Below are 27,994 nucleotides of genomic sequence, written 5' to 3' on the forward strand. Positions count from 1 at the left end.
ACAGGCCGAGCAGGGTGAGTGGAGCGGGTTTTCGCTGCCTGCACCGCGCCGCCGGGGGCGGGGTCGTGCACGTCCTGTTGGCCTCCAAGCGCTGGTGCGGGTAGGGCCTGGAGGGTGCCTGAGAGCCCAGTCCCGGGACCCTCAGAGCGGCGGGGCGGCCCTGGTGGGTGCTGGTGCTTTGGGACCGGGGACGCGCGCCGACGCGGTCCATGATCCCGGGGACCGGGGCAGGGAGGACACGCCGGGTCTGCTGCTGCCCGGATGCGGGAGTAGGGTCACGAATGGCTTGAGCACCGAGAGTGGCCCACGTGGGCCGCCGGTGGTCTGGAGACTGGGACGAGCGCGCGGAAAGTTTGGAGGCTCCGCCGGGAGGATGACGCCCGCCGGGGAGCGCGGCCTCCACGTGGGTTGTGCCTCTGGCGTCAGGTCGGGCCTAAGAGACAGGCTTTACTGCTGGGAGCCCTGCAGCCAGGGCTACGGGGCGGGGGCGTCGCGGCTGTCTGGTCCCAGCCTGACTTTAAAATTACAGACCCCTCTGCCAGTTCACTCAGCAAGTGTTACTAGTTCGGCAGCCCGACAGTGGGTTGTCCAACAGGTTCGTGAGGCCGGCTTGCTCACTGCGTGTTCAGGAAGCAGGGGCCTGGGAGTCCACTGATGAGCTGTAAATTCGGCGCCAGGCCATTGATTTCCCTGGACTCACGTTTAAATGGAGGAGCCTGACTTATCCAGCCTCTGCCACCATCGCTTGGATAGTTTTTGCCTCTCTGGCCTCATCCTTCGTAACATCGTGCTTACTACAAGACACGGAGGTGTTGTAATCTATTTTCTTTTTAAAATAGGGCTAAAAGGGTAACTGCCAATCACAGCATTAGGTCAACAGGAGAACGAGTTTTCCCTCCGGATGAACATTTCTGTTAGGCAGAAAAGGAGTATTTTAGGTCAGGGTGGGCTGGGTTGCTCAGTGGGTTAAGCATCTGACTCTTGGTTTTGGCCCAGTTTATGATCCCAGGGTTAGTGGGTACAAGCCCCCCATTTGGCTCCATGCTGACAGTGTGGAGCCTGCTTGTGATTCTCTCTCCCTCTCTCTCTAAATAAACAAACGTAAAAAAAAAATATTTTAGGTCAGCCGAGGCAACCTCGTTACAGGTAATATTTCTGTCAGGTGTGTGTGTTTAATGGAGCAGAATTTGACTAATGTTAATGGATCTAAAATTCCAATGGAATATTTCCTGTGTTAATGTAGATTTTTAGGACCCAGCACAAGAAGTGCTTAATCTAGTAGGCTTGATAGGGAGCCTAGAAATTTGCAGGTGAACAAGTATTTCTGGTGACTACACTGTAAAAAGCTCTGCTCTGAAGACTGTAGAGACATACCTCCCTCTGGTTGGTAATAACCACTGCAGGCTGATTTGCCTTTCAGCTCTGACAGTGCGGTTGAACACCCAAGCTACAGCTGCCATCAGAATTATCCCCTTTGAATAAACTGTTTTCCTCCCAACTCTGTTTTGTGTAAAGCTTTTGAGGATTTTTCTCTAATATTATATACAGACGATGAAAAAGGAGGATAATTCATTCAGCAAACATTTCTTGGGGACCTATGTGCCCCGTTCTGTGCTAGGCTCTGGGGCCGTGCAGATGGCTGTTCCCCAGACGAATCTGTGTTGACTTTTTGTCAGTGAATATTACTACAGAAAAGAAGATTAGGACACTTAAGGATATAAAGGCTTGGTTTATATTTATTGGCTGTAGAATGGATATCAGTGGATTTTATTGTAGAGTTTTAATCCTTCAAAGTTGTTCAGATCAGTTGGTGTTTTTTTTTCAATCTGTGGGCAGCTAGTAAAATATGAACCGTGACTCTTTTTACACTAATGCTTATAGTCAACTCAGATTGGAAAACATTTGTTTTTTAAAAATTGGAATAATAGATATATATAACAGTTTCAGGTGTATACCATGATTTGATATTTGTATAATTGTAAAATGATACCAATTGCTTTTTTTTTAAAGTTAATGTTTATTTTTGAAAGAGAGAGAGTGTGAGTGGGTGAGGGGCAGAGAGAGAGAGACAGAATCAGAAGCAGGCTCCAGGCTCTGAACTGTCAGCACAGAACCTGACATAGGGCTTGAACTCACGCAAGTGAGATCATACCTGAGCCGAAGTGGAACACTGAACCGACTGAGCTGCCCAGGCCAGTTGCTTTTTTAATAGCCACTAATTGCTTTTTTAAAGGCTGCTTTTTTTCCCTGTAGCTTTATAAAAATATTTACTTTAAACTTCTGTTTGGGTGGTCTGTGAGGTTTCTGGGCTGGATGGTATGGCTTTACTTTTCTAGACAAAGTGTTTCCTTGTCTCATTACTATATTTCTTAGATACTTTAGAAAACAATTTTTTTATGTTTATTTATATTTGTGTGTGTGAGAGAGAGAGTGAGTGAGCGAGCAGGAGAGGGGCAGAGAGGGAGACACAGGATCTGAAGCAGCCTCCAGGCTCTGAGCTATCAGCACAGAGCTCTATGTGGGGCTTGAAGTCACGAGCTATGTGAGATCATGACCTGAGCTGAAGTCAGATACTCAACTGCTGAGCCACTCGGGTGCCCCTAAATTTCTTAGATTCTAAGATATGCTTTTTACTTTTTCTGAAATTGTGATGCATACTAAGATTTTTACATGTTTAATGTGATAGGGTATGTCATCTGTTCTCCCCCTCCACTCCCCAAAGCTATTAAAAAGAATGGTTTGTCTTACAATATGGGTAGTGTGAGAATCAGAGAAATAGTTATTTGCCCAGTAATCTCTAAGCCAGGTTCCAATTAACTGAGCCTTAAATCATTTCAATATGAAGGCAGACAAGAAATGATGCAACTTTTGGCAGTATAAATAGTAAAATATAGATTCTAACAAAAACATTTGTTATGCAGTGCTGGGTTTATTATGTTAGTGATCGTAGATAGGAAAAATGCTTTAAGTGATTTTTTTGGCTTAGGTAGGCTTAAAGAAAGGCCTTTCAGCGGCATCTTCCTGCTGTCCACATCCCTTAAATAAACTTTAAACTGACCAATTGTGAGAGGTAAGAGATGTGTGGCTGAATATGAATTATGTTTTCATATAGGGTACCTTAATGGTAACAAACCTTCTGAACCAATTTAACACTTTTTTAATGGTTACTAATTTTTGAGAGAGAGAGAGTGAGGCAAGCAGGGGAGGGGCAGAGTGGGGGGAAAGAGGATCCTAAGCGGGCTCCATGCTGACAGCATAGAGCTCGATGCTGGGTTCGAACTCATTAGCAGATCATGACCTGAGCTGAAGTCAGATGCTTAACCAACTGAGCCAACCCAGGTGCCCCCAATTTAACACTTTTAAAAATAGCAATGTGTTGGGGGATCTCTAAGACCATCCCTCGGTTCAGTGATTTACTAGGACTCACAGCTGATTTATTATAGCAAAAGACCAGGTGCTTAATTGGCCCAGCAACTAGTTGTGACAACCCGTGTGAAATGTTGCCAGCCAGAGAAGCTCATCAGACACTCAGAACTCAGGTTTTTATTGGGGACTGACCACATAGGCACCCTCTGCCTGGCACCTACCAAATTCCAGACTCCGAGAAGGAAAACAGGTGTTCATTATAAACCACATTGTGCAAACAATTAAGGCAGAGTGAGTCACTCTTATCAGTTAAAGGTGGTGGAATGCTCCTGAAATCTGAGTTCTCAGACCTTAGCTATAGTCGGGGCCTTTCAAAGGATGGCTGGTAACTCTTCTGCACGAGCTGTGCTTTTACTGTTTTCATGTCTCCTGCATTTCTGAATCACATCTGGGTTCCAAGTATTAGCAATAACTTTTTGTTCATGGAAGCCTTGATTCTTTAATTGAAAAATCACACTGGCTGGGAAGCTTGAAAGGTGTGCAGAACATTTTCAGAAAATGTCTCTTTGGTGACATAGCCAACACCAAAGTTTGTTTTTTTTAAGCTTAAGCCTTCAGTCCTCCAGTGCAAGCTTTTAGGGTCAGTTTGTACTTTTTTCCACCTCAGTCCATCAGTTGTACTTGTTTTCCACCTCCGTCCTTCAGTTTCTACTTGTTTTCCACTTCTGTCCTATGTGCCCTTACCAAGGGCACTTGATCTGAGCTGTACAAAAGTTTTAGCAGCTAAAATGAGGGCACTAGAGTTGTATATTTTGATGTTTCCACTTCCTGAATTGTTCAGTTTATATTTGGGTTGCATTCCAAAGGTTCATTTGTAAATTGTTGCAATGTGTAACACAGTGTTCCAGGTGCTTACTTGCCAGGCCAGACCACTAATTCTACTTAGTCCACAGTGTAGCTGAAATACAGCTTAGTTATAATAACAAAAGGGCAGAAAACAGTGTTCTTAAAATTTTGCTAGCAGTACAAAATAGAAAACTGTGATATCTATAAATAAGTTATTGGTCTCTGGGAAAAATCGTTCTTTATAAGTGCAGTGGTTCTTGGCCCTTCTTTAAGAATCAGGTGAGCACAATGTGCCCGCACCCAAATATATATTTATATAGAGAGATGTAGACACACAGTGTGAAATAGGATCTTACAGTTTCTGAAAATTCATGTAATTTGAAATACCATTCTTGAACCCCAGGTGAAGAACACCTGCATTATTGTAAGTGTGACGGTAGTTGTGGTTTGGGGACAGTTCTGAGAGAGGCTTGGCAGGGCTTGGGATTGTCACTCCTCAGATGTGGTCCATGGACCAGCAAAAGCATTGTTACCTGGGAGCTTGTTAGAAATACAGAAGGCAGTTCTAGAAGGCGATGCCTAGGTGATGTTGGTATTGTGTCTTAGTTTAAAAGTTAAGGCTTTTTAAAATGGGGCATAACTGTCTTTAGCCTTTACTTTGTAGTCTCGAATTCGTTTGGTTTTTTAATGGGGGCGGGGTTTTCTCATAGAGTAGCAGTTTTCAGGAAAAAGCTGGGAATCAAAAGTGCGGAGGTTCATGTGGTGAGGAAGACTTGGGAGCAGCAGCTTCTTGTTCCAGCCACCAGGTGACACTGGCCCAGGGCACCTGGGCTGCCTTCCTAACAGTTGGGGGTGGTGCTGTGGTAAGGAGCACCTGGCTGTGAGCCCCTGTTGGTAGTTCTCGAGGCGAGTGCCTGTAACTCAAGAGTGCGTCTAATTAGATTTGGGACCTGTGCTGATTGAAGCCGAAGTCAAGATTTTAGACTGCTGTGTCAACGGCCACAGGCTAAAAACTGTGACTAGGAACTGCTTAGGTGGCTGAACCATTTAATTTGGAATCATTATACCTCCTAACAAACAAACGGTGACTTTAACGATTTAGTGCTTATGCCCGAGAAAAAAAATGCTTTCCTTAGATGAATATGTAATCTGAGTGGTGTTTGAGGCTGAATCCTATCTTGGATGATGTGGTGTTAGATTAAGGCTGTATCCCATCCTGGAGGAAAGGGCTTTGACTTACAAGTGCTCATGAAGGTGGCATGGTCACACGAGTTGTGGTGCGCCATCTGCTAATGTTAGAACTCCTGGTGAACCTAACCACGTGTGCTTTGTTCTCTGGTAGGTGCAACCTCGTCACTGCTTTGTCTTGAAGACAGAACGATGCCGAAGAAAGCAAAGCCCACGGGGAATGGGAAGGAAGAGGGGTCTGTTCCCTGCAAGCAGGTGAAGATAGAGGCAGCTGGTGGACCCTCCTCTATTTTAAATTTGAAAGCCCCAGTGATCTGTTTGAAAGCTTAATCTCGCCCATCAAGACAGAGACTTTTTTCAGGGAATTCTGGGAGAAGAAGCCCCTTCTCATTCAGAGAGATGACCCTGCAGTGGCTACATATTACCGGTCCCTGTTCAGGCTGTCAGATCTGAAGAGTCTATGCAGCCGGGGTATGTACTATGGAAGAGACATAAATGTCTGCCGGTGTGTCAATGGGAAGAAGAAGGTTTTAAATAAAGATGGCAAAGTGCACTTTCTTCAACTGAGAAAAGATTTTGATCAGAAAAGGGCACAATTCAGTTTCACCAACCTCAGAGATTTAAGGTAACAGGTTCTCCCTATTATGGAATTGTTAAATGTATTAAAGTGCTAACATTTGGCACAGGTCAGCTCAGGGGTGAACCTGTGATGAACCTGCCAGTCTGAGAAGAGATACCTCCTGTTTGCTCTTTAAATGCATTCCAAATTAGGAGACCCTGTGTTATCTTTGGCTAAACCATTGGAATCTCCCAACAACTCAGGTGGACATGATTAGATGTCATCACACTGCAAAAACTCTATTGCAATTATAAATTATTACCCCTTCAGGAGCGTGTTCTGTGGGCTGTTTTATTGTTTTGGTATATGGTAGACCTTTCTATTTGGTCATTATAAATTAAATTATAATTAAATGTCATTATAATATAAGGTATGATAGTGTCGAGGTGATCATTTTCTTCTTGAAGTTACTTCCCTTTACTGCTGGCATTCTAGCTAGTAGAGGCTTTAGAGCTGTGACCGGATCAAGGACCAGATGCATGTTCAAGAAGGAGACTTCACCCTTATTAACAGCTGCTCAGGTGGCATTGAGGAGCTGGGTCTTAGAACTGTTCCTGGGGAGACAGTCATAGATGGAGGGTAGCTGTGATTGCAAGTCTGGGAGAGTGGCTAACTTTTTTATTCTGTCTCAGTGGTAACATTTGAGAAATACTTGGCCCCCTTTCTGCTCAGTTTCTGCTTTATAAAATGCAGTCATAGCTTATCTGCTTCTGTAGAGGTTTGAAATCTTACATGACAGGTGGCCCAGAAGGATTGAGGCGTATTCTGAGTTCAGAAATTCCCTTTTGTGATCCATGGCTGAACCAAAATGGCAGCATGGGAGGAGAAGGCTCCATGTTGAGGATTCTGGCTGTGTGATGGCTCCTGGGACTTTGTCATCAGTTACCAGTAATGTTTCCTATGATTGAACTCAGTTTCTTTGTTAGAGCCCACTGGCCAAATCTAGTGAATGCATTTGCTGTCTACATAAAGGATCTTGAACCTGTTTCTGCTCTGGAGAAAGGGTAAGTACTGTTAGATGTTTCAGTACAAGTCCTAATTTCAGATATTCCATCTCATGCAATCATAAGAAGTTGAAATGTCCCTAGGTTGCCAACCTTTTGGCCCAAAACACCCAAAAAGAACTTATAAATCACTTGCCAGGCCAAGTCATGATTTTGTGTTCAGGAAATGTGGGACACCACAGTGCTTCTCTCTTAGCTAGTCTTGACTCTTCTCTTGGTTAGAAGCAACACTTCTTAAAATGTGTGTTTTACCACACTCAGATATCACCTCACGCCAGTCAGAGTGGCCAAATGAACAAATCAGGAGACTATAGATGCTGGAGAGGATGTGGAGAAAACGGGAACCCTCTTGCACTGTTGGTGGGAATGCAAACTGGTGCAGCCACTCTGGAGAACAGGTGGAGGTTCCTCAAAAAATTAAAAATAGACGTACTCTATGACCCAGCCAGTAGCACTGCTAGGAATTTACCCAAGGGATACAGGAGTACTGATGCATAGGGCACTTGTACCCCAATGTTTATAGCAGCACTCTCAACAATAGCCAATTATTTTTTTTTAATTTTTTTTAAACGTTTATTTATTTTTGAGACAGAGAGAGACAGAGCATGAGTGGGGGAGGGCAGAGAGAGAGGGAGACACAGAATTTGAAACAGGCTCCAGGCTCTGAGCTGTCAGCACAGAGCCCGACACGGGGCTCGAACTCACGGACTGCGAGATCATGACCCGAGCCGAAGTCAGCCGCTCAACCGACTGAGCCACCCAGGCGCCCCAACAATAGCCAAATTATTGGAAAGAGCTTAAATGTCCATCAACTGATGAATGGATAAAGAAATTGTGGTTTATATACACAGTGGAGTACTGCGTGGCAATGAGAAGGAATGAAATATGGCCCTTTGTAGCAACGTGGATGGAACTGAGAGCTTGATGCTAAGTGAATAAGCCATACAGAGAAAGACAGATACCATATGTTTTCACTCTTAATGTGGATCCTGAGAAACTTAACAGGAACCCATGGGGGAGGGGAAGGAAAAAAAAAAAAGAGAGGTTAGAGTGGGAGAGAGCCAAAGCATAAGAGACTCTTAAAAACTGAGAACAAACTGAGGGTTGATGGGGGGGGGGGGGGTGGGGGGGGGTGATGGGTATTGAGGAGGGCACCTTTTTTTTTTTTTTCCCAATATATGAAGTTTATTGTCCAATTGGTTTCCATACAACACCCAGTGCTCATCCCAAAAGGTGGAGGAGGGCACCTTTTGAGATGAGCACTGGTGTTGTATGGAAACCAATTGGACAATAAATTTCATATATTGAAGAAAAATAAAAACTTTAAAAAATGTGTGTTTTAGACATCTAATAACTATGAACATAAAAGGTCAGTGAAGTTGATTGTATGTGATTGGGTCACAAACCAGTACAAAGTTATTATTTGGCATATGTATGGTGTCCTTAATGGTTGTCATATCTGTACATTAGAATTATCTTTGGCTTTTCTCTGCTCATCTCTTAAGTTCTGTACATTTCTCCTCTCTGATTCCAGGTGGGCCAAACACTTGTACTTGCTTTGCCCCGTTGACTCTGTTCTTTGGCCAGGTTTATGAAAGTGGGAAGGATGAGCTTTCTCAGTCTAAACTCAGCTCCCAGGATAGACTGGGTTGCACCCTGCCTTTTCTCTTTCCACCAGTAGAGAGACCTATAGGAGCTGTGGGAGCTCATCCTCTTATAGTAGAATCTGGGTTCTAAATATTTTCTCAGAAGGACTAGTGTTGTGTATTTAGTTAATACTGACTAGTTAATATCAGGATTGAAAAAGTCTAGAGATGGTTTGTCAGTAGCTAGGTTGGGAGACTGTTTAGTGGACAGTTAGTGCCTTGTTTATTGGGGTCTCAGTATGTGCACAACTTATTATTCTAGTTGGTCTGGAGGTGAATAAGGAGGAATCAGAAAGCCATAAGTTGTTTCCACTCCTGCTTTGGGTAATCCATATGTCAAAGGTCTGGGTGAGTTTACCAAATACACGTGTTCACTTGAACCTTCTAACAGACATTTAAAATAGAGCATTCATTGTGGTCTGCATCTTACATGTGGAAAAAAAAACAGGTTCAGAGATGTGACTTTTTCGTAACTGCTAAGTAAGCACTTCCGACTCCAAATTTGAGGCAGTTTCATACCGTACTTTTAAAGATGTTATTTGAAATGTAGTAGGGCTTTGGTGTGTGTGTTTTTGCTTTTCTCTAAGTGTACCCGTGGGCTTCTCTGGTCTTAGCAATTGCATTCAGTTTCGATTTTGTGAGTAGGTCAGTGGAGAGAGGAGGTTGTCCCCAGCAAGGGGAGAGGCTGCCACCTTCCCTTTTCGCTGCTCTGGGGTGCTCCTGGGCAGCTCCAGGCATAGTTGCGAGTCCTGAATTAAAGAAGACTGGTTTCAAAAGAGCCTTGTTTGTGCCTGAGTCAGTGTTGGTGAGGCAATGTAAATAAGTTTGCAGGTAAGTTGTTTTATGCTGTTCCCCAGCAACCTTGGGGGAAGGAGGTGGAGTTCTCATTTTACAAATAAAGAAGCGAAAGTCATTTAGTTTGTAACTGCATCTTGGATTGAGGTGCTTTGTCCTGATCTCTTTCTACTAGGCTATACTTGGCAGATTCAGAAGCTAAAGGTTCAGGAGAAATAGGAAAATTGTGCAATTGCTAGGATTTTTGTAACCTTTAACAAGAAAGGAGACACATACGTATCAATTGTAGACCCAGATGCTTGGGCTGGGAACCATAAAGTCACCTACATGGTCCTGAGATACCTCTCAAGCCATTAGAAAGAGAAGCTTTGGTTTTCTAATGGTTTCAGTCACCGTATAAATGTAATTACAGAACCAGGTCCTGCTGGCCCCTCCCTGGTATAAATTAGGCTTCTTGGAAGCTCTCTTAACTCTTTGGAGCTATTCAGAAGCCATTAAATTATTCTTCCTGTGTTAAGTAGAACCCTTGAGATCTATAAATAGAGTAGCCCGGTAGTCTTTATAAAGATGTCTCCCAAAGCTTTTTTTATACTGACCTAATTCTTTTCCACTTGAAACTTTTAATACTGTAGGTCCTTTTTCAGTCAAATGGTAGGATTGATTCCTAAGCTGTGGTTATTGGTTTACTCACCAAATTTTTAAAAATGCATTTTAGCGGGGCATCAGAGTGGCTCAATTGGCTAAGTGTCCAACTCTTGGTGTCAGCTTAGGTCATGATCTCATGGTTTGTGAGTTCGAGTCCCACATGGGGCTGCCGCTGCCAGAGTGGAGCCAGCTTGGGATTGTCCCTCTGCCCCTCCCCTGATTGTGGGCACACTCATGCTCGTGCATTCTTTCTCTCAAAAATAGGCAAAAATAAATAAAAAAAAACCAAACATTTGTGTCTGGTGTGTCAGGCACTGTACGTTCATACACTTGAGACTTGGGGTCTTGAATGTCCATTAGAGTCCTTGTAGGTGACCTGTGTTTTCCTTAAGATAATTCCAAAAGAGGCAATATGGAGCCATGGTTAAAGTGCTCAAGCCAGGCTGCCTGGATTTAAATCCTGGCCACGTCATCTAGTAGCTGTGTGTTCTCATGCTTCAGTTTCCTCATCTGTAAACCAGGAAGGATGATAGTGCTCACCTTATGAGAGAGACAGGGTTGTTGGGGACATATATAACCAGTATATGTAAAAGCCCTTGGAAACAGGGCTTGGAATAGAGAAAGTGCTAATAACCATGTGGCTTCCCTTCTCATCTGCTTGGGAAAATCAGGATTCATATTCTCTCTTTCTCTCTCTGTGTCTGTCTCTCTCTCTGGAACCAATGTATAACTCTCCCTGCACACATCTCCCCTTTCGCCCCTGCAAAAAAACTTGTTCTCTAGTAAGTCTTTACTATTTCAATAAGTGGAACCAGGCACTAGTTGCCCATCCAAAGCCAGGAGGGTTTGAATAGTCTTCCCCTTCCACCAGCCCACTGTACTTGGTGCCTCCCAGGCCCTGCCAGTGCTGCTTCCAGGGTGCATCTGTCCCTCTCTGCTTCTCCCCCACCACCCTGGTCATCTCTGGCCTGGCGACTGGCCTTAGTAGCTTCCAGACTGACTCTCTGGCTGTTCTCCAGGCCATTCTCCACATAGCAGCCAGAGTGAGCTTTTAAAAATGTAAATTAGGGGGCACCTGAGTGGCTCAGTTGGTAAGCATCCGACTTGGGCTCAGGTCATGATTTCATGGTTCGTGGGTTCAAGCCCCACGTTGGGCTCTGTGCTGACAGCTCAGAGCCTGGAGCTTGCTTGGGATTCTGTGTCTCCCCTCTCTCTGTGCCCTTTCTCCACTCAGGCTCTGTCTCTCAAAAGTGAATAAAGATTAAAAAAAAATTTTTTTTAACATAAATTAGATCATGTCATTGTCCTGCTTAAAATCCTGCATGACTCTTGATTGCCTGCTTTGCCAGTTTCTCGTTTGTCTGTGCTGGTCTGCACCAGGATGGAAGATTCTCCAGGGCACAGGCGTTGGCTCTTCCACTGCTGAATTCTTGGGTATGTGGAACATAATAGCTGCAGCGTAAAGACTTGCTAAGTGAGTAAGAATGTGTCTTTCCTCTTATTTCTAATATACTTTTCACCTCTTCTCCTATCCACCTTTCTTTTTCAGGATGAGCTTTGGAGGATCCAGGAGAAGCTAGAATGCTACTTTGGCTCCTTGGTTGGCTCGAATGTATACATAACCCCTGCAGGATCCCAGGGCCTCCCACCCCATTATGATGATGTCGAGGTAAGAGGAAGAAAATTGTTCTCTTGGGGCCTGGGTTAGCTGTCAGGGTTCAGTTCAGCTCTCTGCCCTTCTTGCTGTGTGGTCTTAGAGATCCTGACCTCACCTAGATGTTGGGCCAAATTAATCCCACCAAACTGGCTCTCCTGCTCATTCTCAAAACAGGAGAGATGGTTTCCAGCCTTACTAATATAAAGAACTACATATCCCTACAAAACGGTATTTATGGCATCTGTCCACAGAAAAGGCATGAGTGGCTTTTTCTGTAATTTCACAACGTAAGGGTTTTAATAAAGTAGGAGTCACAGTAATCTTTACATCGCTTCATTTTTGTCCTTTTTCTGGAGCTGAGCCAAAATGGATAATTTTTTCCATTTGTGCAAATCTTGGGGCAGCTTGAATGAAGGTCATGGTCTCACTTAAGCACTGGCACCTTGACAAGTGTTGCTTCACTCTCATATGGCTGCCAAAAAAGGTAACTCTTTGGCTTGGGCATTTTGTACTTTTATTTTTATACTAATACAGTTATTAGTAAAACGTCTCCTTTTTCCCCCCTCTGAAGGCAATTTGATAGCAATACATTTCCCAAAAGTTTTTGATTTTGTTTTTAATATTTTAAACAGAGCTTTAAGATATCTTTGGCTGAATGAAGAATAAAAAACTTGACGTTTTCCTATCTGCCAAGGATGATATTCAGGATTTTAGGCACCATGAGTAATTTCTCAAACTTGGCTTTTCCCTCAGAGATTATGGGCTTTGTTGTCTGATAGAAGACTTAAAGGAAGGAGATAGTGGGATATAAAGAGCCCAGTGAGGCTTTATTACACTGAAAAGAATGAATATCCTTCCAGTATCAAGGTTCATGATGACCTGTTTTTTAAGAAGTGAAAAGCAATAGTGACAACTTTTATTCAAGTGTAGAGTGAAACACATCACTAATCTCTCATTTTTATTTTCCATCTGGAATGTGTAATTCATCGAAGCCCTTGGCGGGGCTGATACCCTAGAACCACTTTGCCTCATGAGTTGTCCAGAGCTGACATTCCCAGGTCCTGTGGCTCTCTTTAGGTTTTCATCCTGCAGCTGGAGGGGGAGAAACACTGGTGCCTTTACCACCCCACTGTGCCCCTGGCACGAGAGTACAGCGTGGAGGCCGAGGACAGGATTGGGAGGCCGACACATGAGTTCACGTTGAAGGTACGGGACCTCTATCACGGGAGCTGCTCGTGAGACAAGTTCAGGTCTGGGGTTTAGTGTTTGTGTGATGGTCCTCGGAATACACGCAAGAGCGTGGGAGGGGGGAGGGTGGCTCTCACTCAGCCACGTGTAGCTTGTAAAGGAGACTTGGTGTTTGCATGTGTAGAATTGAGCTGAGGAAATGTTACATTCATTTTCCAAACAACCTGTCTTCAAATATAACCCAAGTTCCACAGGAATGGATTATGAGCTCGGTGACTACTGACTGAGAAGTGGAAGGTTTGGCCTGGGGCAGCTTCACCAAATCTAAGAGAGCAGTCAGGACTGGGCTGTAGCTTGCTCAGGCAGAGCACAGCCAGGGGCTTCTTAGTTTTTTTGTTGGTAGAAAGCTAGCATGACCCACTCTCCTCCTGATTGTACGGTAGACCCTCTCTGCACTCCCCTCCCTCCCCCTGCATGTGTAGCCACCAGAAGAATAGTAATAATGAAAGGTCTTAAGGAATCTTACTCCAGGAAGCCAGGTGGCTTGATCGTGGCGGCAGGCTTGCTGGCATCTTGCTACAGAAAGAGTCTGTCTTTGAGCAGTTAGCCTGGGTGGACTCGTAGCCAATCCCTAGCAGGTGAGATTGCTGAGAAAAAAATCTTAGAGGGATGAGAATAGGTCCTTAATTCAACTTTATATATTGAATTAAGATACCATAGTTAGCTCAAACCATTCCAGAGATTCTACCAACTTGATGTATATAGTTACTGTTTTTGCATTTCTTGTGTCTTGAATTTATCACTAGTTATACTACTCAATGCCTTATGGACCTTTCTTGATTTTAAAAAGTTTTCCTGCCCGCCTGTACCTAGGAGAAGCAATCTCCTTTTTTGATGTGTGCTTATATTACAGGAGATTTGAATAGACACAATAAAGGTATCATTTTTTTAAGTTCTTGGTCAACAGTCAGCAGACCATGGCACATGGGCCAGAAATAATGGCCTGCTGCCTGTTTTTGTAAATAAAATTTACCGGAACACAACCATATGTATTCCTTATTTATTGTCTAGGGCTCCATTCACATTGCACCCATAGAGTTGGCTGGTTGCCACAGAGACCACATGCCCTTAACCAATGTTTACCATGGAGCCCTTTACAAAAGAGTTTACCAACCCTTGTTCTCCATGAAGCTGTTGAATAGGCTCTTATTTGATTATTTTAGGGAAAGATTAAGCTATCCATGGTCTCGAGGGCCCATGGCTGAGTTCCTTAGCTTGATGACAGCCAACTGGCCCTACCCAAGAAAGTTAGTCTTTATAGTGGTCTTCAGGTATAGATGATGTGGGTTCTGTGAGGCCGGTGCTGGGAGGCCGGGATGTCAGGAGCGATGCCCATTGGTCACACGCGTGAGGATCTCCATTCATTAAGAGCAGCCCTGAGTCTCCTAGGAGGAGAAAGGCAAGCATCAGGTACCGTAGGGTTTTTCTCAATTGCACATATTATATACATGTGAATTTTAAACACCGAAATCCTCAAATGAAATCTGGCATAAATGCTTAGTATGTGAAACAGAAAACCTAAGTCATTCTGGGCGGGTGGGCATGAAGGGCCACGACGAAGGTCATCACACTTGGGATCTTGGGATGAAGACCACCCCTGTGATGGAAGCACCACTCTGATGGTTTTGGGGCCTGACACGCCTGGTTTTGCATGTAGCTGTGGTCGCTTAAGAGCTATGGGTTTCTTGGGCAGAGTTGTTTATGTCAGTCTCAGTTTCTCCTTTATTGAAAATGAGAGCATAATATTTACCTGTACATTGTAAGAACTGAAGTTTTTTTGTTTTTGTTTTTTTTCAATATTTGTTTATTTTTGAGAGAGACAGAGGTGAGCGGGGAGGGGCAGAGAGAGAGGGAGACACAGAATCTGAAGCAGGCTCCGGTCTCTGAGCTGTCAGCGCAGAGCCTGATGTGGGGGTTAAACTCAAGAACTGTGATAACATGACCGAGCCAAAGTCGGATGCTTTTACCAACTGAGCCATCCAGGTGCCCCGGAAGGATAGGTTTTGATGCCTCCTTTACATGAAACTTCCTTGGAAGAGACGGCTGTATGTCAGTACATTTATTTACTGCTTATCAATTACCACAAAGTTCCCACAAATTCAGTGGCTTAAAACAACACACATTTAGATTCTGCGTTCATCAGTCCAGAAGGGATTTGGTTGTCCTTGCTGAAATCAGGTATTGGCAAGACTGTTCCTTCCAGAGACTCTAGGAAGAATCCATTTCCATGCTTTTTCCTAGCTTTAGAGAACTCCTGCATTCCTTGGCTCACAGCCCTTCCTCCATCTGCAAAGCCAGGAACATAGAGCCAGTCTTTCTCACGCTGACATCTCTTTGGTTCTCTCCTCCTGTACCATCTTCTACTTTTAGGGATCCTTGTGATTATGGCGTACCTGCCCGATAATCCAAATAATTTCCCTCTCAGCAACTTTAATTCCATTCACAGCCTATTCATATCATCTATATTCATAGATGCCGGGCTTAGGCCACAGACATCTTCAGGGACCCTGCCCAGTCTTCTCTCCCTGCTCCTGGGAACAGCCTCCCAGGAGGCTCCCCCCCCCCCCACCCCAGACTTTGCTCCAGACCATCTCCCCAAGGTTACCGGGCTACCACGTTGTCAAGTACATGCTTGCCTCCGAGTTCCCATCATTCCTTTTTTTAAAGTTGTATTTATTCTGAGCTAGAGATAGAGAGCATGGTCAGGGAGGGCAGAGAGGAGCGGAGAGGGATAGAATCCCAGAGAGGCTTCGCATTGTCAGTGTAGAGTCTGATGGGGCTCGAACCCACAACCGTGAGATCGTGACCTGAGCCGAAGTTGGACGCTTAACTGACTGAACCACCCAGGTGCCCCCGTCTGAGTCCCCATCTTAGCATCCTCCTGTCAGCCTCATTGGACACAGTTGGTTCACTCCCACCTTCCTCACATGGGCTTCGTAGGATGCCAGCCATCTTTTGCTTCTCTTTTCCTGCTTACTGGCTGTTCCTCTTCATTCTCTTTGGCTGTTTATCTTCAGTCTTTTGCACCTCTGAAAGTTAGGATGCCAGGGTTATTTCCTGGACCTCTTTCCTCAATCCATACCCACTCCCATGGTTTAAATTCCCTCTAGAGGGGCTGAGACTCAGCTCAGGTCATGACCTCACGGTTTGGTGGTTCAAACCCCGCATCTGGCTCTTTGCTGTCAGTGAGGAGCCTGCTTTGGATCCTCTGTCCCCTCCCTCTCTGCAACTCCCCACTTGTTCTCTCTCAAAAATAAAACATTTAAAAATAAATAAATTGGGGCCCCTGGGTGGCTCACTCGGTAAGCGTCCAACTTCAGCTCGGGCCATAATCTCGCGGTTCGTGAGTTGGAGCCCCATGTTGGGCTCCGTGCTGACAGCTCAGTGCCTGAAGCCTGCTTCCGATTCTGTCTCCGTCTCTCTCACTCTGCCCCTCCCCTCACTACACACTGTCTCTCTGTCTCTCAAATATAAACATTAAAAAAAAATTAAAAATAAATTCCCTTTAGACTGAGGTATTTGCAATGCTATGTCCTGTCTTAGCCCACATCTCTAAACTCCTATCCAACTGCCTACTTAATGTCTCTACTGGAAAGATAAAAGGTGTCACAACTTAGTATTCTGCAAAGCAAACTCCATTTCCCTGCTGTCCCCAGCCTTCTTTCCTGTAAATGTGACACATTTTCCTGCTTGTTCAGGATAAAACCCTTGGATGTGGATTTATACAAAAGCCTCCTATCTGGTATCCCCTTTGCAGAGGCTTTTCTGACATGACCATAATGATCTGTTGAGATCCATTGTACCCTTTGCCCAGATCTAGCAGTAGCTTTCTATTAAATCCAGAATAAAAGCCAAAGTCTTTAGAACAGGCCAGAAGGTCCTGTAATCCAGCCCCTCTGCTGCCTTTTTCACTTCACCTCCCATCATTCCACCCTCACTGCTCTCCTGCCACATGGCCACAGCACATTTTTAACCTCAGGACCTTTGCCCTTGCTCTTTCCCCCTGCCTGGAATCCTTTGGCCCAGGTAGTCACTTGGGCTAGCTTGCTCATTCTCTAAAGTCCCAATTGAAATGTCAGTCTAGCAGAGTGGGTTTTAGCGCCCATCCTGGATGACAGTGGCATCTCTTACCCCAGGCACAACCCTGCCCACCACCTCCATATGCAGCTTCATGTCCGTCTTCTGCTTCTTTGTCTTCATTGCACTTACCACTGCTTGACATTATTTACTGCTTTAATTTTCTGCCTCGCCCCACTCGAGTGTTTTTCTTGTATTCATTGTCCTCTCTCTCTTCTCAAATGTTTGCGCGCATCTCAAATGAACTACAAAGGGTAGGGTCTTTGTTTAATGCTCTAACCCCGGTGGCCTCGCAATCTTGCCTGGCGTGGGGAGGAGGATGGAGAGGGCTTAACCAAATGTTGTGGATGAATAAATGAATGATGAATGAATGAATGAAGGTCCTCATTTGGAGGGGTGGTGCAGAGACACGAGCAAATGATAGCTGTAATTGTGAGTCAAGCATTTGCTTCAAGTGGTAATTTCCCTGTCGTTTGGTGTCCTTCGGGTGAATGAGCCCCAAGATAGCCCTATGAATATATTTAATTGTATACTGTTTCTTTCAAAGAAAATCGTAACGTTAAGGAAAGGGTTTTTTGGTTTGTTTGTCTTTTTATCTGCTGTCTCTTGAACCCACCTCCTGGCTCTTACCAGAGTCAGACTGCTTCCCATGTTGCAGACGGGAGGCTAGCGGCTATCAGATTGCCTCCCCTCCTTAGGCAACTGCTATATGGAATGTTTCTCGTCTGGGTGGGATTGGGGAGGATGTAGCTTCAGGAGTGATTTAGGAAGGATATTTCTATCCCCTGGCTTGGGCGAGACCTAGCACAGGATGGAGGCGGCTCACCTGCCCAAGAGGGGGACTGATCTTTAGTTCCATCTAGTTTTAGGTTCAAGGGAAGGGTTACATGGTTTTTCAACTAGTCCATCCACACATTCATTGAGCTCTATTGTACAACCTGATGCTTTGGGAGTTCAGGTTCTGGGACCACATGAGGGACCTTGACCCTCCCTGGAAGAGCTCACAAACTTCCTGATGGTTGATGGGGGAGTGGCAGGTAAATAGTACTTACGGTACAACCATCTGCCTGTCACTGTTCCAAGACCTCTGGATATGGCGTCTCCTTTAATCCTGAAAATAAGTCTGTGAATTTTGGGCCATTGGCCTCCTTTTACAGGTGAAGGAACTGAGGCTTTGGTGGGTTAAATAATTTTCTGAGGTTCCTCGCCAGTAAATGGCAACGTCTGTATGACTCTAAAGCTTCTACTCTTGATCACTGGACCCTTCAGAGGGTGGAGAGGAAGGGTGCAGGCTTCCCAGACACAGGAGGTCACCTGCTTGCTCCCTGGATTGGGATGGGGCCAGTTTCAAGTGTAACTGGTCTCGGCTGTGAATACGAAGTGACTTCGGGTACTGAAAGCTCTCAGGACTGGGGTTCCCAGTAACGACTCAGGCACAGTGAAGCTAGACTAACGGGACCCCAGGAACCCAGCATACGAGCCACCCCATGAATCAGTAAGGTAGAAGGTCTCTAGAAGGGAGAACTGAAACTCAGAGCTATTTTTGTTTCTTTAAGACAAGGGATTGAGAAGACCTCCTCCTTATTAACTCCCTCCTCCCTTTTCTTTTTCTTCCTTTAGCCGGGTGATTTCCTGTACTTCCCCAGAGGGACCATTCATCAAGCGGACACTCCTCCAGGTCTGGCCCACTCTACTCACGTGACCATCAGCACCTACCAGAACAAGTATGACCCTCTTCTCAGCCTTGTGTCCCAGGGCAGCTCAAGTTGTGGCCCGGGGCAACCACACACGGAAGGGAATGAGGGAGTTGGCCACTACTGTCCTGCTTATCCAATCTCAGGGGTTTCATTCAGGCTCCCTTGCTAACTCCATACTCCTTTAGAGTCTTCTCCCTGGCATCGCCCCGTCGGGGATTCCTCCTGGGAACGCCATGAACATTGGGATTTACCCAATGAAGACTTGCAAATTTGGGACGAAAGAACCGTAGCTGTAGGTGTGGCAGTGTTAATGATGCCAGGCTGGACTGGTAGTCTGTCTCTTTTTAAAAAATCTTTTATTGCAGTAAATATTTACAACGTAGTATATGCCACTGTAACCATTTTTAAGTGTACAATTTGGTGACAGTAATTACATTCACACTGTTATGTAAGCATCACGACTATCTGTTTCCAAAACATTTCATCACCCCAAACAGAAACCCTCGTGTCCCTGAAACCTCTGGATCTCTTTTAAGGTTTCTGTCTTTTATGAAAGTTCATGAAGTTATGTAGGAGAGGAGTCTGGAACAGTAAGACCTAAACTCACATGTGCTGAAACAGTTCTAATTAAAACTGTGTTCCATTTCGGTGAGTGCCTCCTCACAGGACCCGGCAGAAGCGCCCTCCCTGTGAGTGATTTCCGAACAGCAGCGACCTTGCTAGTAGTCCAGACCTCCTTGAAAGTCATTACTGTATCGCAGCCTGCAGGCACCAGCCGCTGTGCTAGTTGCTGGGAATGCAGGCCTGTTACTGAAGGGGCTTTGAGAGAACTTGCAGTCTGGAAGTTGGGGCAGATTCCATCATGGGTCTGCAGGGGGAACTCTTGCAGCATAGAGGAATGCATTTTGCCAAGCTGGGGCATCTAGGAACGCTTCAGAAATGACTTGACACCCAAGCTGAGTGAGTCTCAAAGGATGAGTAAGTAGAAGTGGGTCAGAAGGTCAAAGTAGGAGAGGCATTCTAGTCCTGACGGACAGCCAAGTCCTCTCCTACCTTCAAAGCATAACTTGCAAAACAGTTAGTAAGGTACTTCTACTTCCTCAATCTGGGTTTTCTGGGTGAAATTAACCCCCTGCGTTTAAGAGGCTGCTCAGAGGAACTTGCTGGAGCCTGGCCTAAAGTTAGTGCAGTCCTTGCCCACAAATAGAAGGCCAAAGCTTATGAAAAATGCCTTTGTCACTGTGGCTAGGCAGATTCTTGGGCATGGCCGGGAACAGAAAGTCACCAAGGGCCAGCTTAAGAGAGCGGGGACATTGAGGGAGTGGGATTGTAGGAAGTGGAAAGAGCCAGCCACAGGGAGGCCAGAACCTGAAGTTCACTGTGGGTACAAAGTACCTCTGGGCCTTGACAACCAGTTTGGCACCATGAATGTCCATGTAGCTTCTGGGTCCCGCCATTAATGTTACTCAGCTCCTCCCCCTTTCTGTGATTCTCTGTCCTTTTGCATTTCACTTACTGGCCCCGACTGGTTTCCTAGTAATTGGTTTTTCACGTACTTTGTTGTCTTTCCTCATCTTCTGTTCACTCATAACATTGACTCACCATAAGCCATTATTAGGTCCTTGTCTGACCTCCCTTTATCTCAGTGGACTTAATAGCTTTTACTTTTGCTAAACTGTTCCTAGTTCCAAGAGTGAAGAGCTAGTGGGCTCTTCCCTGGGTCCCACCCATGTCTTTGGTCAGCTGGGGAATGTGGATGGACACCATGACTGACGTGTGTAGGTCAGACTCTGACCTGAGCCTTTATCGGTGGTTCTGGGGCTAGAATGGGACAAATTTAACTCAAGAACCATTGCTCCCCAGAGATGTCCCTCTGCTTTGGTCCTAGTTCTCTTGAAGGCACTGTGGCAGGGTGAGGATTTCGGGGCCTTTTCCTAACACCTCTTAAGGGTAGCTTTTTTGGGAATTTTTGGGACCTCTGTGGGACAGCAGCAGGTTGGTTTGGCTATTTTACCAAAGTGAACCCCTCAAGAGGTATTAACCTCAAATTCTGGAAAGGCCCAACATCCATTCTGACTCTGAAAAGAGCACAGAGCTCTGGTTAGTTGCAGTTAATCTCTTCATGAGCTACTGCCACATGATTTCACCTATGGCCTTGCAAAAGGAGCTTATTTTTGTGCTGGTGAAAAATCTCCAGCACAAAAATCTCACGCAGTCAGATCTGTGAGGTTGGGTGTAACGTGAAGTTATAAAGTGGTGAATATGCCAAAGGGTGGACGTCTTAGGGAAAGTGTCTCTGATGTGGCTTTTGTCTTCGTTTGCCACTTTTCCGGAAGGGAAGCATAAAAGTGTTAATTTTGCTTAGTGGGTGAGAAGCAAAAGTCATACTGTGAATTTCCATTTTGCACGTAGCCAGCAATTTGAAATCTGGTGACACTGAGGAAAATTTTAAACAGCTAAGAAATGTTTAAAGAGAGCAACCCCACAGAGCATTTCTTACAGTGGCACACATTTGGGAGTGAGCCAGTGGTAAATGCCCCAGAGAAAGCACAGGTAATTGAACACCGATGCTCATCCCTAGATGTTATTTTTGGCCATTGGATTCTACCCTTCTATCCCAGTAAACCACTGCTAGAGTTTCAACAAGTTGCAAGTTGACTATTTTAAAATTGTTGATGTTGGATATTTTACTGGGGAAGAGTGCCCCTCTATTACAAGGGAAAAAGGAAAATGTAGCGTCTAACAGTTCAGATGATTACACAGTCTAGGGATCTTACGGTTACCCTGAATGTATTTCTTTTGGAGTTTTTGAACATAAACATTTTTCATGTCCTATAATTGTTAAAATCTCCTACAAAGCTCCTCTCATAGACACTTGTGTTATAGTTGAAGACATTAAAAAATATTGGTCCCTTGAACTTCCCACTTAGACTGTATATGATTGTGTGGTATCTTTAGGAAAAATTGTGAATAAAGTCTAGCTTTCCACTTTTAACTTTCCACGTGAGTGTCTGGGAAAGGCGGGGGAGAGAAGCTGTGTGATTGATGAAGGTCTTTTAAAGTTTTTTGTGCTGAGTAATGTCAAATTAATTAAACTCACGATGCCTGAGGAAGGGAAGAAAGTTGGAATGCCCTTTGTAGCTTTGGGATTTACTCTCGAAATCAGTGTTTTTTGTAAATTCCGTGTGTGGTCTGTTTTCTTTTTTGGTGCATATTGCAGTTCATGGGGAGATTTCCTTTTGGACACCATGTCAGGGCTTGTGTTTGACACCGCAAAGGAAGATCTGGAGTTCCGGGCTGGCATACCCCGGCAGCTGCTCCTGGTGAGGAGTGAAGGCGGGTGGGGGGAGTGGCAGCCCAGGCCGGCGGAAGCCGTGGTCCCCCTCGGAGGGACCCCAGGATCCTTCCTCCCACAGGAGTCAAGCTTGTCTCCTGGGCTGACGGCAGAGCTGGGAGGTTTGCAGAGGAGGGTCGTGCCGCACGTGACGTGGGACCCAAAGAGCCTAGGGTGTTGTGCAGACACCCCTCTTTCCATATGTCACGGTGGCAGTAGCAGGCGCTGTGAGGACGCTGGCTGAATAAGTGGTTGAATAAGTAAGACGTGTGGCTAGGAGAGCCATAGATTGATTGCACATGATTACTTAGGAGAGACCCACAGGAGATCCTTGGGGTACTGGGGTATTCCTGGCTTTCCTCTGCATCCTTGTTTTATGTTTGAAACAGCAGCACTGTTAGGCTAGTTTTGAGGTGACTGAATTAGTGCTAAGTTGAGCAAAGGTTACTTTCACTGTCTGAAGCAGTCTCCTCAGGACGATGAATTGCCTTCCTAAAGGCAGAGCCGAGACTGCACCGTATTTCTAGGGATCCCTCTTTCTAGGCAAAATCCTGACAATTGATCTTGTTTTGGCTAACAAAAGGCAGCTTATGATGAATAGCGGTTACAAGGAAATAATGGGGTATTCTTAAACACACTGGTTGTCCCCTGCCCCGTACCCCCAGAAGCGTCATGGATCTTCGTCTGTACTGGGTGATTATGCTCAGTGTACTACTTTGGAGACCAGGACCTTGGTGGTAAGTCTTGTTGGAGTTTGGGCCAGCACTCCCTTCTCTTTCCAGCAGGTGGAAGCCACAGCTGTTGCAACAAGATTAAGTGGCTTTCTGAGGACCCTTGCAGACCGCCTGGAGGGCACCAAAGAGCTGCTTTCAGCAGACATGAAGAAGGATTTTGTTATGAACAGACTTCCCCCTTACCATATGGGAGACGGATCAGAGTTTTCAACGCCAGGTGGAGCTTTTGCTTTTCTTCTAGGTGGTTGGGCTGATGTGGGATATTTTGAGGCTTTCCTGGGTGGGCTCCTCTTTGGGAAGATGGAAAGTAAGAAGCATCTTAAAGTTTATTTGAGAGAGAGGGAGAGAGAAAATCCCAGGCAAGCTCCATGCTGTCAGTGCAGAGCCCAATGTAGGGCTCCATCTCACGAAGCGTGAGATCATGACCTGAGCCAAAATCGAAAGTACATCACTTAACCAGTGAGCCACCCAGGTGCCCCAAGAAGCTGGTAAGGTGGATCTGGATCTGTCTTTGGCGTGTTACGTTTGGATAGGACGTGCTGTACCTTTAGGCATCCTACCTCCCAGCATGTTGGGGAGAAAGAGCCCTGTGATTGTGGGTGAAAAAGAGGTGTATTTATGGGTCCTCTGGTATTCATCATCTTCAGGAAGTTTTAATAACTTGAACACTGAACTAATTCCAACAAGATGAACTCAGTGATGGGTAAAATGCTGCCACCAGCAGGTGAAATTTAAGAATGCCCAAGGTGGTCACCAACTTTCCCTAAGTCCCATGTGACTACTTTGGGACAGGTTTAGGCTGCAAATGACCTAACACTTATGGATATATGGTGATAGCATACCATCAGTATGGCACTCCTGCAGGGGGACAAATGGGTTTAGGACTTATTGCAACTGGGAAGACCACACACTGTTGAGGGTTGTGGGGCATCTCAGTAAAAGAGTGTTGGAAGGCTTTATGGATTTGGGCTCTGGTTAGGTGATTTTTTTGGAGGGTTAAGAGAGTGGGGCTTTGCTCTGAGTTGGATGCTGTCAGAAAATAGGGAGTCTAGTTGGGTCTTCTGTAGGCAGGAGGAGTGAAAGGAAGCTGAAGTTGGAATTAGTAAAATGGGATCTGCTTCCCGGATCAGCAGGATGGGGACCTGTGGTCCTTTTAGAGGTTTGGACAAAGTTCTTGCTTTTGCCTGAGTTCTGACATGATTGTGGAGCGGTCTTGTTTTAGTCTGGCTCTCTCACAGAGGAGGGGCCTTGCTTACTGTTGGTGTTCAGGGGGACTGTGTTCAGCAGAGCACCGACACGTGGCTGTGAGCTCCAGGCCCAATCTCGGGCTGCTTGGTACTTTCTCCATGGAGTAAGAGTCTCATTTTTACTAATTTTTATTAAAACCTTATTTATCATGGTTGAGAACCACTGAAATAGTCTATAAGGTTGCCTCTAACATTGATTCTATTTATATTTTTAGTACAATCTTTAGGGGAAGTTTAGAATTAGTTTGGTCCTATTCAAAACAGATTTTTTTCAGCATATATTTTCATCTTTATAGAACCGTTTTCTGAGTATCAGTTTATGGCACGGAATATCTTCTCTAAGGTTTTCCTTGTCTTAGCCATTATCGTCCATAAGGCTCTGTTCTTTCGAGACTCTTTAACCAGATGACCCTGTAAGATTAGTCTGTTTTTAGTGGCTACTTTTTCACTAAATCTAACTTGGGAAAGGACTATTTTTTTATTTCTGTGAATTTTATTAGCTGGCTTTTATGATCTTATGCTTGACCTACATGGATAGAATAATTTGCTATGATTATACAACTAGTTGGTGAGATGGTGCGGTTTGAACGCAGTCCTTTCAGGGTCCACGTGTAGAGCAAGAGGCAGAAGACAGAAACGGGAAGGGAGTGTTGTGTGCAGAAGGCACGGTGGCCCTATTGTGACAGTTGTCATGCTTCCATGGTATTGTATACATCTATTTAATATGCTTAGCCATCTATCGTTACTGATCTGTTAAACATCTGCACTGGAAGAATGAGCTCCATAAGGATGTAAACTATATTTCAGTATCATTATAAATATAGGGTAAGCCAATACTTGAGTTGCAGGGTACCCCACATTTAGATTTTACCCACAGACAAGATTCAACCTGGGTTTCCTCTTGTGAAGGTTGTCTTTCTCCCTGTGGGTCTTCTAGGTGGACAGTTACCAAGGTTGGACAGCACAGTGAGACTGCAGTTTAAAGACCACACCATCCTCACAGTAGGGCTGCATCAGGATCAGTCTGTGAGTATACAGAGGGGAGGAGGTTTCCTCTTTTCTCAGAACATTTCTGTCACGGGCCTCAGGTTATCAAATTAACAAACGGCCCCTGCCTTTACCCCTCATGCATCTGTCCTCATAACTTTGTGCCCTGGCTTTACATCAATCAGATGGTGCTTACATCTCACTGGGCCAGAGAGGCCTGCCTGTTGGACATTTGGGGCTTGCCCTCATCCCCACAGATTCTCCTTTATTCCCCTCATGTGGGGATTATTGCCTGGTCTCAGGCCATACTGCTCTTGCTCAGATAACTGCAGACCCTTGTTCATGCACCTCCCTCAGTCCCTCTTCCCTCCTGAATGTTGTCCAAATCTGTCATTACATATGGCTTTGTGAGGTTCCTTCTCAAAAAATCTCTATCTTGTAGATCATGGAGAAGAAAGTCGACATTCCATAACCTTGTCACCTAATCCTATGGTTGCCAAAACTGGCTAACTGATCCTTGACTCTACTGGAATTTTTTTTTTTTTTTTTTGAGAGTGAGTGGCAGTGGGGGAGGGGCAAAGAGAGAGAAGGAGAATCTTAAGCAGGCTCCATGCTGGGCATGCTGATTCAGGGCTTGATCTCACTGTTGTGAGATCATGAGCTGAGCTGAAATCAAGAGTCGGAGGCACAAATGCCTGAGCCACCCAGGTGCCCCAACTGGAAAAGTTGTAGAAGTTTTAAATTCCTGGGTTTCATCTGCTCTGGGTTGGAGCTTCTGTATTTATTAGTAAAGCTCCCTGGACACCATCCCCTGCCCTATGACTTCACCCTCTTCCTTTTAATTCGCTATCTTGATAGGTACTCCATAAATGATTGGAAGGGGATGAGAGTGTGGGGCAGCTAGGTGTGTCTATAAGCAGACTGTCACAGCCATCTTGGCCAGACCTGGAGAGGACTGATTTATAAAACACACAGGAAAAAAAACCTCAGAAGTATACACTCTTGTATTCCTATTAAAAAAAAAAAATCCTAGTTATTCTGATAATCAGAATTATTCTGATATACAGAATTTGAGACCTTCTGTATCAGGCCAGGGTCTTTGACCCTGATGTAAGAAGTGACCAGGAATGAGTGAGGGTTCTGATTAGGATGATAAACCCCCCTGTGTAGGATGGAAAGGAAGGGAAGTTGGGACTATTTGGGAGGCTACTGTAATTGGAAGTTTTTATAGCTCCTGTGGCTGGTAATATTTGCTCCATGGTGTTCATAAATTGTCAGCTTATCTATAACTGGGAAGGTCAAATTCTGACATAAAACTGTGCTGTTAGGATCAAAGGAACAAACTTGTGTTTCATTGATAAGTTGATATGTAAACATTTGTTTTTTTTTTCTTCAACGTTTTATTTATTGTTGGGACAGAGAGAGACAGAGCATGAACGGGGGAGGGGCAGAGAGAGAGGGAGACACAGAATCGGAAACAGGCTCCAGGCTCCGAGCCATCAGCCCAGAGCCTGACGCGGGGCTCGAACTCCCGGACCTCGAGATCGTGACCTGGCTGAAGTCGGATGCTTAACCGACTGCGCCACCCAGGCGCCCCTAAACATTTGTTTTTTTAATTAAACCCCATTTCTGATGATGTTCTACCAGCTACACTCTTTAAAAAGTGCCTATTTGTTACATACAAATAGTAATCTGATTATAATATATACCTTGTATATAATCATTTTGTGTCAAAAAGATTCTTTATAGTATTCTGGGTGTTGAATTTCATTATTGGAAAACACTCCTAGTAGTCACCTCCTATTTTGTTGACAACTTAACCCACCCCTCCCCCTTTTTTTTTTAAAGGATGAAACTCAGGAAAAGATGATTTACATCTATCATTCCTTAAAGAACAGGAGAGAGACACACATGATGGGAAATGAGGAAACAGAGGTCCGTTCCAACCTAAAATGTCTTTCCCGTGATTTGGTGGTGGCTGGGAAGAATGTGTTACCTTTGATTTATGGGTGATGTGCTTTTTTATGATCGCAGCATGGACTTAACGTTTCACACAATTGACAAAGCCCTTGCATGGGGATGATGAAGCCAGACAGTTCTGTGATGTACATATACCAGCTTTAAAAGATACTAGCTGGGACTTGCAGCCTTGAAGGAAATGTGTAATGTAATAAATATGAAGCAGTGCAAATGACTATTATATAAACTAGGATGCCTTTCATAAAGTCTAAATTTTTATATGGGAATTGGCCAGTTCTGTAGGTTGCCTAATTTTAAGGTTATCAAAAATGATGTACTGATAACTATAGAAGTTTTTTTTATGAAAGTACATTTTTTATCTAAATGGTTTGTCCTTTTTCAGTCTCATGGACTTCGCTTTCCTTTATCACATATGGATGCACTGAAGCAAATTTGGGGCCATCCAGCTGTTTCTGTCAAGAACCTGAAACTTCCTACAGATGAGGAAAAGGAAAATCTGGTGTTATCCCTCTGGACAGAATGCTTAATCCAGGTAGTCTAGTGCCTTTCCAGAATTGAGAATGGACCATCTGTTACATACGTATGAGAAGAGGAGGAGCAAACATTTATGTGCTAGGCAGCTTCTGTTGCTTTCAGTCAGCAGCCTGGGACTGGTTCTACAGCAGCTTTCCTTACAACTGTCCTTACCTAACAACATGAGACCTCCCTGTTTCAGGAAGTTGGTTGGCCATGTGTATTACAGAGGCACATGGAGGAAAGAATGGCAGATGAAGTATATGTCTCAGAAAGTAACAAAACCGTACTTTTGATAAACTTCTTTAATCCAGTGTGGTAGAAAAGGTATAACTCCAATAAATGTATCACTGAAATTTGAATGTCATTTACCTGGCTTTGTTCTTTGGAAGAAACAACTTCTTTAAAGAG

General features: G+C 44.7%; 1 protein-coding gene across 1 annotated transcript; it reads left to right on the plus strand.

Moving 5' to 3' along the window:
- The first annotated feature begins 90 nt into the window (after positions 1 to 90).
- On the plus strand, positions 91 to 27,945 carry RIOX2 (ribosomal oxygenase 2). The gene is given in 12 exon segments (XM_030329301.1): positions 91 to 163; positions 5,555 to 5,691; positions 5,694 to 5,988; positions 5,991 to 6,025; positions 11,659 to 11,778; positions 12,844 to 12,972; positions 18,712 to 18,815; positions 22,009 to 22,111; positions 22,908 to 23,073; positions 25,041 to 25,129; positions 26,939 to 27,025; positions 27,453 to 27,945. Coding segments are annotated over 11 exon segments (1,386 nt in total). The 5' UTR covers positions 91 to 163; positions 5,555 to 5,592; the 3' UTR covers positions 27,612 to 27,945.
- Positions 27,946 to 27,994: the final 49 nt, after the last annotated feature.

This window comes from Lynx canadensis, chromosome C2 (genome assembly GCF_007474595.2).
Source record: "Lynx canadensis isolate LIC74 chromosome C2, mLynCan4.pri.v2, whole genome shotgun sequence".
NCBI classification, from domain to species: Eukaryota; Metazoa; Chordata; class Mammalia; order Carnivora; family Felidae; genus Lynx; species Lynx canadensis.